This window comes from Sinohyriopsis cumingii, chromosome 11, assembly GCF_028554795.1.
Source record: "Sinohyriopsis cumingii isolate HCF-2022 chromosome 11, ASM2855479v2, whole genome shotgun sequence".
NCBI classification, from domain to species: domain Eukaryota; kingdom Metazoa; phylum Mollusca; class Bivalvia; order Unionida; family Unionidae; genus Sinohyriopsis; species Sinohyriopsis cumingii.
The window spans coordinates 31,810,690-31,826,275 of record NC_142971.1 but is presented as its reverse complement, the minus strand read 5'-3'; the positions used below and the strand labels follow the sequence as shown (position 1 = coordinate 31,826,275).

Below are 15,586 nucleotides of genomic sequence, written 5' to 3'. Positions count from 1 at the left end.
AAAACCTGTTTTCCTTGTCATTCTGAAACAAGGTTTTCCCAAAATTTGGAGAAGGGATTTGATTGGCTGATGAGACAAGTAATGTAATATGTCATTGCGATATTGAGATGATGTCATGTTTCACACAAACATTGACAGTTTCATTTATTGAAACAAGTCCTGCACTTACATCTTTTTTTAAAATTATATTTAATGATATCCTTTTAAGCTTATATAGAGTTTGGGCTTTATTAATTGCAGAAAGTATATTTAAATAAATTTTGTGGAATGGAAGAATATCCAGTTTGTTTTTCAAGGTTTGCCAGAAGCACCTTCTATTTGTAGCAGAGACCAGTATAGCATTTTGCCACACCTTTGTATGCCAGAGGTTTAACAAAGCCATGTGACAGTCTGGTTGAACAAGACTAGGGTCTTTGTTGTTCACTTAGAATAATAATAGAGTAGCAGTGTAGACCTCGATCCACCATATCATTATGCAAGAGTAGATATGGGTTTCTACTGTTTATGGTCAGCAGCCTGTTGTCAGCATGTATATGGTAAACAAGCTAACCTTTGATCAGTATGCCTCCAATAAGGGGTTTCACCACTCACATTATGCAAGCAGGATCATTATCTCACTATCTTAAAAAGAAATTCTTTCAATATTTGATCAATTATTTTTACATCTTTTATTTTTTTTCACTAACTTGCACTGCTTCCAGCTTTCAAATAAATATTATCTGCCCGTTTCAGAACTTCATTATCTTTCCATTACTACCTTATGCTTTAGTTTGTATTATTTGATTGTGTGAAAGTTTATCGCTGCATAAAAAGTTCTTGCAATTTATCTCGCTTGAAGAATAATGAAGATATGTTTATTTTGTACAGCTTAAATCATAGCAGTTAATGGAGGTTGAACGACGAGAAAAAATTCTAACTTGTTATGGTTTTTTTATATTATTGATTTAGACTGTTGCTTCTATTAATGTTCATTATATTTTTCATGAAATAACCTGAGTTTTTTCAAAATGCACAAATGTCAACCACGCTTGAACAGACAGGTGCACGTATGAGTCTCCTTGATGATTATGTATATGGGTCTGTATATCCTTGAAAGAAAAATCATGCTGAAAGTTATTGCATGTACCATCCGATATCTGATGTTTCAGAAGTCAAAAAAAAAATGAAACAACAAACAAAACATCATTGGGCATGTTATTTAATCTGAATATTGTACGATATTTACACCCAAATATGAATAAATATTCCATCTGCATTAATTACACTCATTTATTGTTATGATAGCTATTGTAATTATTGCTTTGTTAAGTAACTCTGAATGCATTAAAATACTGTGTTCCATTTATATAAAAAAACTCCTGGTTTAAAATATTCAGGATTACAAATCAGCTGACGTATCGAATTTGTGTTATAATTTTCTCTTCGAACTTGTGTTATAACTTTCTTCACTCGTGTTATAAAAGAACTATTAGCCTTGTGAAAATAACTGAGAAAGAAAGATATATCAACATATGAAAAATGCAAATTATTGAGATTGTTTTCGTTAAAGTTATATAACCAAAAATGTGCAATAAATTTTTAAAATCGGAGAGCAGAGTGAAATGATCCTACAATTGTATCTGAAATTATGGATAATGAATTTATATTATCATGCATGGACAGTGTATTTAATTTAATTATTTGATATCATTTCAGTATGGAAAGTAAATATTATTTAATTATCTGATATAATGTAAGTATGGTCACTGAATCTAATTATCAGCTTTAATGTCTATAATTATTCTCCTAGTATGAACAAAAGATGTTTGGCATATATAATTGATTCATTGGTTTAACCATAATGATCTGGTAATACAGCTAAGATACTTTTCTTTGTTGACTTTTATGTTTCGCTAACCAAGTGTAGAACGGTGAACTATCCGAACTGGAAACTTTTTGTGGGCATGTGCATTGGAGCTAAGGGAGGTAATTTTAGGTGCTATGATCACTAACTCTGTTGCAACCGTGAAACCCCCTATAGCATTGTATAATACTTACGCAAAGCACTCAGTTATTTTATTTTGATGCAAGTTGAACATTGTACAATGTTCTGGAGCTATAATAATAATAATAATAATAATAATAATAATAAAAATAATAATAATAAAGACTTTATTTAGAGAAGGTAACTTGGTTACAGAACTAATTTACTTTGAGGCCTTCTAGCTTTTTATGTACAATATATACAGTATATACAACACAGTGTGATACATTTTGCTTGACATGAAACAATTAAGTGATTCTAAAAGTCAAATTATCATATCTAGAACATATGCACAGGCATCTGTGAACACATAAACATATATAAAATGTGAAATATCATCCTACATGTATATTGAAATAGCATATTACACAATACATGTTGTGCACTTATAAAAATTATTGTTTGGGCAAATTTAAGGAGGTTTAACTTAATAAGCATGCACAGATGACATTGTAAGCAGCATTTCCATCATATGTAAGTACATGCTAAAACAGTTAGCTCCCAAAGTCTCCATTTTGGAGTTCACTGTTATTCCCAATATAGTGGCACTAAATTAAGCATGAAATACAAGACATCAGTTAGGCACATTATGATGTTCATTTGTTGGTTTTAATGATCACTTCCATCCCACAAAGCTAATCATGATTGGGAACCATGCACTAACTGGAAAATTGTTATGCAAGTGTTTACCAAAAAGGCATTTATTATGTCAAATATGATAATCAATTTTATTTCTTGATCCATTCCAAAACTGTATTATATTGTCCTGGAAATAAATAGCTTTTATACTTTTAACTCAGAATGTCATCAGTGAGAGATACAGTTAATATCCAGACTATGGTCACTTATTATTGCAAATACATCGTAGTTTGTGTTTTACTAAAGCTGAGTGTACTGCATGTAGTAAAAACTAATTTTAAAATCGGGTCATGCCAATTTTCATTCTTTCTTTAAAGGCCTAGTATGGGGTCTGTTTCAACTTGAATTGGAATATTGCATGACTGAACCCCATATTCATTGATCTTCAAAAATTATGCAGCATAGAGTACAGTATGTACTCACTTATAGGTTGAGTCAAACAGCAGACACCAAAGACCCTGATCTGCTGTAGCATAATCCACCTGCAGATCAGGGTCTATATTGTTTGTTCTGCTGATTACTCCTAACAAACTGCACAGACCCAGATCTGCAGATGCATTATGTGACAGCAGATCAGGGTCTTTGGTGTTTGCTGTTTGATCAGAGCTTGCAGTTGGACTTGTCTTAAAAGCGAGTATATAGGGTTCCATTGGTTTAAAGAGTTATCCTCACTAAAGTTGGAGCATGCATTATCTCAGCCTGCTTGATACATAGGAAGAAGTGATGCATCAGGGGAGAGAACTTGTTGATTAAATTATAAAGGATGCACAATAAACTGCTTCCTTCAAAAACAGAAAATGCTTGTGCATTGCATGCTTTGCATTATAAGTTGATAAATGTTATGCTGCATTAAAAAAATGCATTGTGCTCACTTAAATTGATGATTTCATCAATACACCTCTACTGTAATGGATAGTCAGTTTGTTCTGGAATGACATTGCACATAAGAGCAAAAAGCCCAAGTCAAGGAAGGTGATCCATTTGGTAATTCAGAACACACTATTTTTAATTTTGTTGCTAAATTTCTGAAATTTTGTAGAGTGCATTATAGAAGAAGCAGATTTACAATCCACGTATATTTTAGTATGAAAAGCATGAATATTAAAAAATTACTTACTCTACAATTTCTGTTTATTTGTCCTTTAATGATTACTGTTAGTTGTCATCAGTCTTTCAAATTATCATCCAGGAGCAGTTTCATCAATTCTACTACTACTACTACTAATACTACTACTACTCCTGTACTACTATTAATAATAAAAAGTAATAATAATAAATTGGTTTTCTTGAAATGTATTCCTGTCTTGAGCATACTGTGTATGTTTTGATGTATGTATTGCCTATAGTACATGTATCATAGATTTTTGTTTATTCCTCACATTGATATGAAACACATGAGTATTTAATTAATATATAACAGGACAATCTTTTAAATATGGACAAAAGTTTGTGGCATTTATCGATTATTGTAATTATTAAGACTCATACACAGCAGCTTGGAATAATTTTTGTTTGATATTTATCAAATTAAATAATTTATACGACATGAACTGATTTCAGCAAATGGTGTATTGTATGATTCAAAGAATTTATCATTTTCAATTAAAATGAATATGATTCTGGAATTTTTTCAGTACGACATTTATCACATAACAGTTTCAGATATTTATCACATGGCAATTTGCAGACATTTATCACATGGTAATTTGCAGACATTTATCACATGGCAATTTGCAGACATTTATCACATGGCAATTTGCAGACATTTATCACATGGTAATTTGCAGACTATCTCGTTTCATTGGTTGCATATGCAAGAATGGATGCATAACAGTTTTTGTTACAGAAGTTCTTGCTGAAAATAACTTCATGTCTGAAAAGCACAAAACTTTTGAGTTGATGTTGGTGATGAACTTGCACTTTTGTAAATGTATTTATCTCAAATTTATAATAAAATTTAATTTTCTGAGCTTTTGCTAGAATGTATGTTAAAGATTCCACAAGAGGAGTTTTAAATAAATCGCTAGTTTTAATATCATTTTCCATTCATATAGCTCTAGAATTGTGACACATTTGATTTCCTCTCCCTGCATATGTGTGCATTTTTTTCTGTTCAGCATGTGCATGCTTCTTCTTTTCAGTTTTCTGCCACTAATAATAGCCTTGATGCTCTGCAGCCTGAGTCACAGACTGACAAAGAAACCCCTTTCTCCACCTCGCAGCTCTCTGCTTCTCTTCCTGATTCTTTCGACTTCCTTGGCCCAGAGATGGCAGACCTTCAGCAACTGCTTGTTTCCATGGTTACAGGTAAAGGGACAGAAATGTTTTTCTCTGCATTATCTTAATAGCTAAGAATACAAAACTACTATTTAAATATTTACAAATCTATGCATAATATTTGTGTTGAACTTCAAAAATGCTGGTGGATCTTGAGGCAATAATTTTTGTGTTTTTTTTTAACAGTATGTATCACTGGAAAATATTTTGCTATCCATGGACACTTGGACAACATGTTGATTCATTGCAGGTAACCACCCCCTCACCATTTCAGTTTATGCTGATATCCTTTGACAACCGATATTATTGGATCAGTCATATTTGAGTGTCTTTTAAGGGGCTCAACCTAGCAATATCAGGATTGGAACACATGACCTCCCAATCCTGAGTCCACAGTATCAACCACTAAGTCATACTGCCTCCTTTTGGAAAAGTAAGAGTCCATCTTAAAACATGTCACAGAAGGTGACAAGTAACAGTCATTGTATTGCTCAGGTGTCCTCCTTGTTTTGTCCATTAAGCTTTTTAGTTTGCTATTTTATCTCAGGTATTTGAACATTATAATCAAAGCCTTTACTTCACATCTCTGCTTGCTTGTAAGTCAAATCCAGTTGCAAAAAGAGAACCTGATCTGTTATTGTATTATGTGTTGGCAGATTATGATCTCTATTGTTTATTCAAATGAATACTCTGAACAGACTGCATAGACCAAGATCTGCTGCCACATTATGAGCTGGCAGATCTGGGTCTGTGTAGTTTGTAGTTGATCTCAGCTTATAAGTGATTACATACAGTAATTGTACAAAGGTCTAGTTGAAGAGGTTAAAGGTCACGGCAGAATAGATGGACAATACAGTTCAATCTTGTACAAAATAAGAAATAACAACAGTTCATGAAGTCAATGGGCCTATTTCCCAGTAGGCTTAGCTTTAGAAAAATGTTGTTGTTGTTGTTGTAGGGTTTAATGCCATATTTTAGCACACGGCCAGTATTAATGGTGGAGGAAGAACCTGGGAAAACCCCGGACAGAAATACCGACCCACGAGAAGCTACTGGTGAGCTTTCTCATGTACCCACATTAGCCGAATCCGAGACTCGAATCCACGCAGACAGAGGGGAGATGGCAGTGATCTGTAACGGACAGCACTTCAGACCACTTGGCCACTTGGGGCCCCCTTAGAAAAATGTTGCACAGGATGAACATTCACTGATGCCTGATGTTTTTTCATGCTTTATTAAGTACATGTGTATTTTTTTTTTTTATCCATTCCAGGTGACTTACACTTTATCAATCAGGCTTGATCACCCATATAATTCTAGGATGCGGAACTATAGTAAGCACTATTTGACTAGTAAAATGAATTATTTTCAATGAACTGAAATTATGGGATAAAATATTAATGCTGCTTTCTATGCCAGAAAAACTCAAGCTTAATGATAATACTTGGGCATATGTTTTCTTTCTCTCTTTTTGCATATTCATATCTGTCATATTATGTGTCTACACACACACACACACACACACACACACACACACACTCTCTCTCTCTCTCTCTCTCTCAATACCAATTGAACTAGTAATCAATCATTAAGTTTTTCATCCCAACCAATAATTTAACATATGCTTATTCAAGTGTGCAGAAGATGTTAGTGCATTATTTTCCTTTAAATAATATGGAATATTGTTTAATTGTACATTTTAAAAGCTTATTATTCAGTTATATTAAAATACATTTTTTTCAAGTTGACAAGGATTTCTGGATGGTATAACAGGTAAAGTTGTAATAGACACCATAACATCCTGTCTGTCAATGGTTGTCACAGTGAACCCATAATTATCTGTAGTTTAGACACTGTCAGAATGTAGTACTTGATGTAGCTCTATTAATGTAACATGCATTGTCTGAAATAGTGAAGCTGCATTATACTTTTATTTTTGGCTGTGAGTGCATTAGTTATCCATTAGGGTTATTAATCTTTGCTGAGGCATTTCAAAAGGATTAAGTTTCATTTCATGGAATTAAATTGCATCATCTTTTTTTAAGCTCTGTTGTCATAGGTCAGAAGAGCTTATGGGATGGTGTGTTGTCTGTTGTATGTTATCCATTGTCTATCATCTGACATGTCTTCCAATGCTACTCCGTCTAAACTTCCTGGAGGAACATCATGAAACTTTACACACACATTCATCCAGGATCTAGTTGGTCCTAAATGCATATGGTACATGTATTGCTCTGACATCCATTATGGCTGCCACAGTGGTCGCCATGAGAAACATGTTATCATTACTCCTCCAGAATGGATGGTTACAGCAACATTAGGTTTAAACTGAAAGACTATTACAATGTTTCGTTGGTCTTAAATAAAATGGTGCTGGTCTGATGGCCAATATGGCTACTGCGACAGATTTTGTTAGTGCTACTCCTCCAGTGCAATGTTTTTTATGGGGTTTCCATCATGTCTTGTTGATTCCACATGAAAATGGTTCTGCTTAGACACTCAATATGACAACCATGGTGGTAATGTTGAAGATCTTGTTATTGCTGCTTCTTCTGAATGGATGGTCCAGTCAACTCAGGGGTTTCACTAAAAGTCATTTAATGATGTCATATGATTTTCTAAGTGAAAATTGTGCTAATCTGAAGTCCAAAATGGCCACCACATTAGCCATCTTGAAAATTGTGTTACCCTTTCAAATACTGAAGGAAAAGTTATACCTTTATTGACACCTAGTTTTCTTCAGAAGACTTAATATGTTATCTAATGAAAATGATTTCACACAGACATCTAATATGACGGCTATGGTCATATCATATCAAGATTTGGCTTTCACTAAAAGACTTTTTATGATGTCTGCTTGATCCATTATGGACCTCGACATTCATTGTAATTGCATCTACACATGAACAGATTATAGCTCAGGTGTTCAAAAGGCCACCATTATTGCATGCAAAATAATATGGTTCAAAAGGATTTAAATTATTTCATGTTTATGAGATCATCAAATGTCTGCCTTCTGTCTGGCTTTTGTCTGTCATCTGATGTCTGTTAGGAAAGTTTTATTATTGCTACACATCCTAAACCATTTGGAGGTTTACAGTGAAACTTTACAAATACACATTCGTCCCAAGGTCTAATTGGTCCCAGAATGGTCATAACAATGACCATCATGAAAATCATGTTATCTCTTCTACTTCAGAATGGATGATCATATCAACATGGAGTTTACACTAAAGACTTTTTATGATGTCTACTTGGTCCTAATGAAAATGGTGCTGATATGATATCCAATATGGTCACCATGGCAGCAATCTTGAAAAAAATTTCTACTCCACCTGGCTGGCTGGTCATATCAGTATGTTTTTTTTTTTTACCAAAAGGGATCTTGTTTTGTTGGCCTTAAATGAAAACAGTGCCTATCTGAATCCATTATGGCCACCAGGTAGCCATCTTGAACATCTAAATGTTACTCCTCATAAATGGAAAGTCATATTGATATGGTAGTTTTACCAGAAGAAGTCTTTTTATGGTGTCTAGATGGTTGTTGGTCCTACATGCAAATGATGCTGATCTGGCATCTCATATGGACACTATGTTGGCCATCTTGGAAATTTTGTTAACATTATTCCTCCTGAATTGATGATCATATGAAACTGAAATGAAAATAGTGCCAATCTAGCATCCAATATTGCCACTGTGGTAGCCACCATAACAAATATCTGGTAATCTCTACTGCTCCAGAATGGATGGTCATACTGACATGAGCTTTTGACCAAAGGACTCTTGTTCTAAATGATAACGGTGTCTATCTCATGTCAGGAGATGAAATGATCTTATCTTGGATTACTGAGAACTCTTTTCAGCCCGTAGAGCATCAGTCCCTCGGAGGGACTCTAGTTAAAGGCAGGCCTGACATTTTATATGGGTCTAATTGGAGGGACTCTTGTTAAAGGCAGGTTTGACATCTTATATGGGTCTAATTGGAGGGACTCTAGTTAAAGGCAGGCCTGACATTTTATATGGGTCTAATTAGAGGGACTCTAGTTAAAGGCGGGCCTGACATTTTATATGGGTCTAATTGGAGGGACTCTAGTTAAAGGCAGGCCTGACATTTTATATGGGTCTAATTGGAAGGACTCGAGTTAAAGGCAGGCCTGACATCTTATATGGGTCTAGCTGGTGTGTTTGAAAAGCCTGTCTTTAATAGTAAGAACTTGAGTATAGTTGATGAATCACCAACTCCACCCAACTATCACTCAATTGTTACACATTTCAGCTATTGCTGGCTGGGGTATAAGTGTTATATAATAACAGCATGGTTAAAAGTTTGTTACCAGACACTCTTGTTATTGCCACTATGTAATATTATACAAATTCAGATTGTTATAACTATTGAATTTTGAATATATACATGTACTGATATTTCAGTGTACTTTTAATGGAAAAAAATTTCTGTAATGAAGTCAGATTCTTACCCAAGCTGCTAAGCTAATGAGAATACGGAGCTATCTCTGCTCTGCCAATAGCGAAGTAATGTTCTATTAATGTAGTTGCTGTAACCAAGGTAAATGCACTCACAGCCATTTAATACCTTTCAATGTGTACAAGTCCCTTTTAACACGTTCCCTTGTATGGCTGTCATCACGATGCATGATAATTGTTGTCAGATAATTCAGTGTCATGTACCTTTGCATTTTGAAATGATGTTTGGAATGGTGAGCATACATTTAGTACATTTTTGCAGTCAATGGATGTAATAGCAGAATTTTTTCTCATGTTGCTGCATTCATTGTTTTAAGCTATTTTTAGCTCAGAAATCAAGGAGAATTAGAATGACATTTTTGGATTGATAGTGCAAAGTTACTGTATTATATACCTGTGTATAATTACATCTAATTGCGAATAACATAGACCTTGATCTTCTGTTGCATATTTTGCCAGCAGATCAGGGTCTGTGTTGCTTGTTCTATTACATAGACCAAGATCTCTGCAGATTGATAAAACAAGGACAGATCTGGGTCTTTGTTGTATGCAGTGAGTCCATTTATTGGCAAGTTATTATGATGTATATATTTATTCCAGAATGTGAAAGCTAATTATTTACTGGAAGATCTGTGATCTTTATGAATGGATATATTGTGTTGACAGTTCTGTGGGTTTTAATTTTAAAATGATTGTTGTTGTTGTTGTCATGGGGTTTAATGCCATTTTTCAGCACATGATAGGCTATACATGGCGGCCATTATTGATGGTGACGGAAGAACCCGGGAAAAACCTGGAAAGAACCACCGACCCACAAGAAGCTACTGGCAAGCTTTCTCACATACCCACACTGGCTGAATCTGAGATTCGAACCGGCGCAGACTGGTGAGATGGCAGTGATCTGTAACGGAAAGTGCTTTAGACCACTCGGCCACACGGGGCCCCAAAATAATTGTTATATACATAAAGGTTTGATTAATTGTTATATATATATATAGGTTTGATTATGCCTCAAGCTTTTAGAAGGTCTTAAATAGAGTTCATATTGTCAGTCTGCGCATATGTCTGTTCTCATTTTTCAAACTTTAACTCCTATACATACCAATTGACAGCAAGCTTGCACTTTGGATGCATGTTGAGTTGAACATATGTTTTGCTCCAAGTCTGGGTCACTGTGACCTACGTTTGGTGATTGTTTAACAGATTACACAAAAAATTGTATCAGTGCCACACATTCAGTTTGCACGTTGCCACCAAACTTCAAACTTACATTGAGGGAGCATTAAGTGCAAAAGTGTCATACACTAAAACTCAGTCCCTGTGATACGCTTGTCAGGAAATATTCAAAACTTATGTACAGATATTGTTGTATCTAGTCCCATATCCAGGCTGACTTCAGTGCTACTTCTACTGTGTACCCCTTGATATTAAACTTGCTGTGTATGTTTCCATCCTTTTGCTTTACATCCCTCAACAGTTCCTGGTACTTTTCAGACTTCTTTTCATGGCCATCATAACAGCCATCTTATTGTTACACCTCCTGAAGAGATTGTTACATCATCATGGTCTTTTCACGAAAAGATTTCCTTTGATTTCTTGTTGGTTGTAAATGAAAATAGTGCTGATTTGTTGTCTAATATGGTTGCCAGAGGGATTATCTTGAAAATATTGTGATCACTGCTCCTGAATGAATGATCATATAAGCATGAGGTTTACACTGAAAGTCTTCTTATAATGTTTCGCTGATTCTAAATTAAAATGGTGCTGATTTGACATCCTTTATAAGGCCATCGTAAAAATACTGTTTTTACTACTCTTAAATGGAAAGACATTTTGACAAAGGGTTTTAATTAGAAGAGTTACTATGATGTCTGTTTGGTTCTAAATGAAAATGACTTACCCTCAATATAGCCAACATGGTGGCTTTCTTGAAAATGTTATCTTTACTCCTGCCTAATTAATGGCTATATCAGCATAGGGTCTTTACTAATAGACTTATTATGAAACCTAGTTGGTCATAAATGGAAATAGTGCCAGTCATAGAGCCATCTATGGGTGATGCAACAGCTGCCTTGAAAATCTTATTGCTACTACTCCCCATGAATGGATCCATTACAACATTAGGTTTTCACCAAAAGACTTTACGTGATGCCTGATTGGTCCTAAATGAAAATGTTGGCAATCTGACATCCAATATGTACACAGCAGCTAATTTGAAATTTTTATTATGGCTGAAGAATATTCCAGATGGTTTCATTGCTCAAAGAAAGAAATTGTAAAAGAAAAAAATTTTGTAAAAGGAAGAAATTATCTTATCTTAAAGTCTTGGAAATTCTTTTCATCCAGTGGAGTGCAAGTCCCTTTCAGGGACTCTTGTTTGAATTCATTTTATGGAAAAGCAGGGGTATCTTGTAAAGTTGTTTTCATGAACAGCTTAAGGTTTTTTGTGAAATATAATAGGTTGCTGACTACATTGTCATAATTAGATTATTTTAATGATTTTATAAAATCTTGAATGGATCCCTTCCTATGTCTATAAATTAGTTGATAGTTCTTAGGATAGGAAATTATTTAATGGCTGGAAATTTTGCTAAAATTATCCCAGCCTCATCTGAATGAAATGGTAAGTCCCTAAGGAAATTGTATGCATGACATCTGCTTGTGTTTTGTATTGACCAAGTTTGTATTGAGTAAACTATTCGAACCAAAAAGTTCCTTTCACTGTAACTTTTTTAATGTTCAGTTGCTGCCATAGAGCTTTGTACATTTCTTATTATCGAGTTCAGTGCTGAGCAAAAATGAAATGTGTTTGATTTTCATTGACTTGAATATCTTTACTGTATCTGCTTATGTGTAATGCACATCCGGTGTAATGAGTGTCAACCTAGATCTGTATTGCATGATGTGCTGTCAGATCCAGCTGCACAACTCCTTAACTTGAGAGCACACTCAGACTAAAATTTTGTATAGCATGCAGTAAATAAACTAACACAAATACATGATATTACAAGGTAGCAATACAGATCCTGTCTGTTAACAGTTATAGATACAGCTGTCTGTTAACAGTTATAGATCTAGCTGTCTGTTAACACTTATAGATCCAGATGTCTGTTAACATTTATAGATCCAGCTGTCTGTTAACAGTTAAAGATCCAGCTGTCTGTTAACAGTTAAAGATCCAGCTGTCTGTTAACAGTTAAAGATCCAGCTGTCTGTTAACAGTTAAAGATCCAACTGTCTATTAACAGTTAAAGATCCAGCTGTCTGTTAACAGTTAAAGATCCAGCTGTCTATTAACAGTTAAAGATCCAGCTGTCTGTTAACACTTATATATCCAGCTCTCTGTTAATAGTTATAGATCCAGCTGTCTGTTAACAGTTAAAGATCCAGCTGTCTGTTAACAGTTATAGATCCAGCTGTCTGTTAAACATAAATAGTTTATTTTGCAGCAATTTCACTAATATTCAAGTTGTATCACAAGCAATTTTGAATTTCAAACATTCAGGTTCAAAAGGTTTGTGAATACAGGAACATGAAATTCAAGATCAAAACCCCCAAAGAACAAAACCCAAAGATCATAAGCCCGAAAGATTAAAACCCCAAACCAGATTTGAAACATAGAGCATGCATATGTGGTTGAAATTTATCATGATAAAAGAGGAACCAAAATAAGAATATCCTGAAAGTTTAAAGGTTACAGATTTTATCTTCATTCTAAACAGTTACACAGCATAATGAAAACTTACTGATTCTATGTTCGTTCTAAACAGTTAATAGCATAATGAAAGCTTACTGATTCTATCTTCATTCTAAACACAGTTACACAGCATAATGAAAACTTACTGATTCTATGTTTGTTCTAAACACAGTTACACAGCATAATGGAAGCTTACTGATTCTATCTTCATTCTAAACAGTTACACAGCATAATGAAAGCTTACTGATTCTATCTTCATTCTAAACTGTTATACAGCATAATGAAAGCTTACTGATTCTATCTTCATTCTAAACGGTTACACAGCATAATGAAAGCTTACTGATTCTATCTTCATTCTAAACACATTCTAAACACAATTACACAGCATGAGAATCTGTAGGCTTTGAGCTTGGTTTTCATGTTCAGAAACTTGTAAGAATATGGAGCCAGGGTCTATACTAAGCACATAATATGCTAAGTGGAATAAACATCATTGACCAAACTGTGCATTATGTGAATAGAATATTGAGGAATTTTGAATAAGTGTATCTTACGAAGCTCAGTACGGACATGACACCTCATGCTTTTACTGCGTACTTGCTGCATGAGCCGATTCAAACTTTTTAATGACCCCTCAAAATTTTCATAAATTTATGATTTGATGTTGGGCATGGCATGTACAATGCATAAGAACCCTTCCCTCATGCTGAGCTCAGGTAATGGCTTAAGAGCAAGTTAAATGTTTCATAAATTAGTAATCTTTTTGTTAGAAGGAAAAGTGTTCAATTTACATTGCAGGTTAGAGATTCTTTGTAAATAATCCTTTGCTGTGAAGCACAGCTAGAATCTTTGGCACTGACTTGAGTAAGACTGCACATAGGGATGACTTGTCACCCAGAGGGTTACTTTTCATGAGATCATTCTTTGTATACAAACTTCAATAAAATTGAAAAATAAAGTGCATCAGTTGATGGTGCATGCTTTCCCTGTGCAATATAACACTTGTTTAGCATTCTTGGTGCACCCAGTAGCAACAGATGAATGATTGACAAACGTCATTGACAGAATAGTAAATATCCAAACTTGTAATGATAATTGGCAGTCAATTTAATTAATGTTCACCATTATAGGAGTACGTATGTGAATGGTAGGTATAGATGAAATCAAGGGAACATGATTTGCATGAGAGTGTTGGAGAATTTTGTCTAGCATGTGTCTTTAGCAGCTACTGATGTGATATATAAATGGCTGGGTAATAAGATGTCAGTTGTGGAGAGGTTGAAAATGTAGATAAATGATGAAAAATGAAAATCTTAACATGGGTTGGTTGATATACCATAAATGGTGGGTGTTAAAGGGATTTCACAGTTATGGTCAGTTGCAATGTATATTTTATGTTTCAGATTTGTGTGTGACTGTGTACAAGTTTTATGAAGATTTTTTTTTATCATCATGTCCATCATCTGGCCATAACCCCATCTAAATTTCAGGATGGAAATTAACAAAATTGTGTGTTTAATATAGTTGCCCCAGGCATCCATCTGTGAGAGAGGCATCATCCTTAACTCCTGTCCCTAGGACATAGAGAGGGTGAAAGGTCTGGTGTGCACTAATTTCAAACACAGTGACAGTTTCAAAATTTTCTGACAAAAACTTGATGTGTGCAATTCTAACTGGAAGGTTATATGTACATATTATGAATTATGCATTGTGACCCCATGGTTATTATCTGATGGGTGTTGGGGTTGGAATAGGCAATAAAAAGCACAGGCATTTGTGGTGCTGAACCATTGTATTCACTCTAGTTTATAATTTTGTCTTGATAGATATTCAGTGCATGTGTAAAAATGAACAACCTTCATTTTCTTGTAAGACAATGAATATCTTCATGTGTCAAATTTAACAATATTCATTTTCTTGTAACACTATGAATATCTTCATGTGTCAGATTTAACAATATTCATTTTCTTGTAACACTATGAATATCTTCATGTGTCAAATTTAACAATATTCATTTTCTTGTAATACTATGAATATCTTCATGTGTCAAATTTAACAATATTCATTTTCTTGTAACACTATGAATATCTTCATGTGTCAAATTTAACAATATTCATTTTCTTGTAACACTATGTGCATATCTTCATGTGTCAAATTTAACAATATTCATTTTCTTGTAAGACTGGTAAGACTGTAGGAATATCTTCATGCAACATTGTTAAAATCAGATGACATCTTTATTTGACATTGAATTCTTGTATGTGAATTCATTTAATACATAATTGATTTGATGTTTTTGAATAATGATTTATTGACAATTTAACAAGCAGTCATTCTTAATTTAATGGAATTGCTAATTTAAAATTGAATCTTTTTCATTTATTGCATTGGACAACTACTGCATGGATTTTTCTTTTTCCTTCTTACCATTTTGATCAAAGACACTTTATATTTTTATATGTTGTTTA

The 15,586-nt window shown here is 34.1% G+C and overlaps 1 protein-coding gene across 1 annotated transcript in view; it reads left to right on the top strand.

Annotated features, from left to right (window-relative positions):
* Positions 1–15,586, top strand: part of LOC149787859 (cortactin-binding protein 2-like) — a 135,095-nt gene that overhangs the window by 55,992 nt on the left and 63,517 nt on the right. Inside the window, exon 6 of the mRNA XM_089974087.1 lies at positions 4,804–4,969. Within this exon, the coding sequence (XP_089830213.1) occupies positions 4,804–4,969 (166 nt within the window). The remainder of the gene's footprint in view (positions 1–4,803; positions 4,970–15,586) is intronic.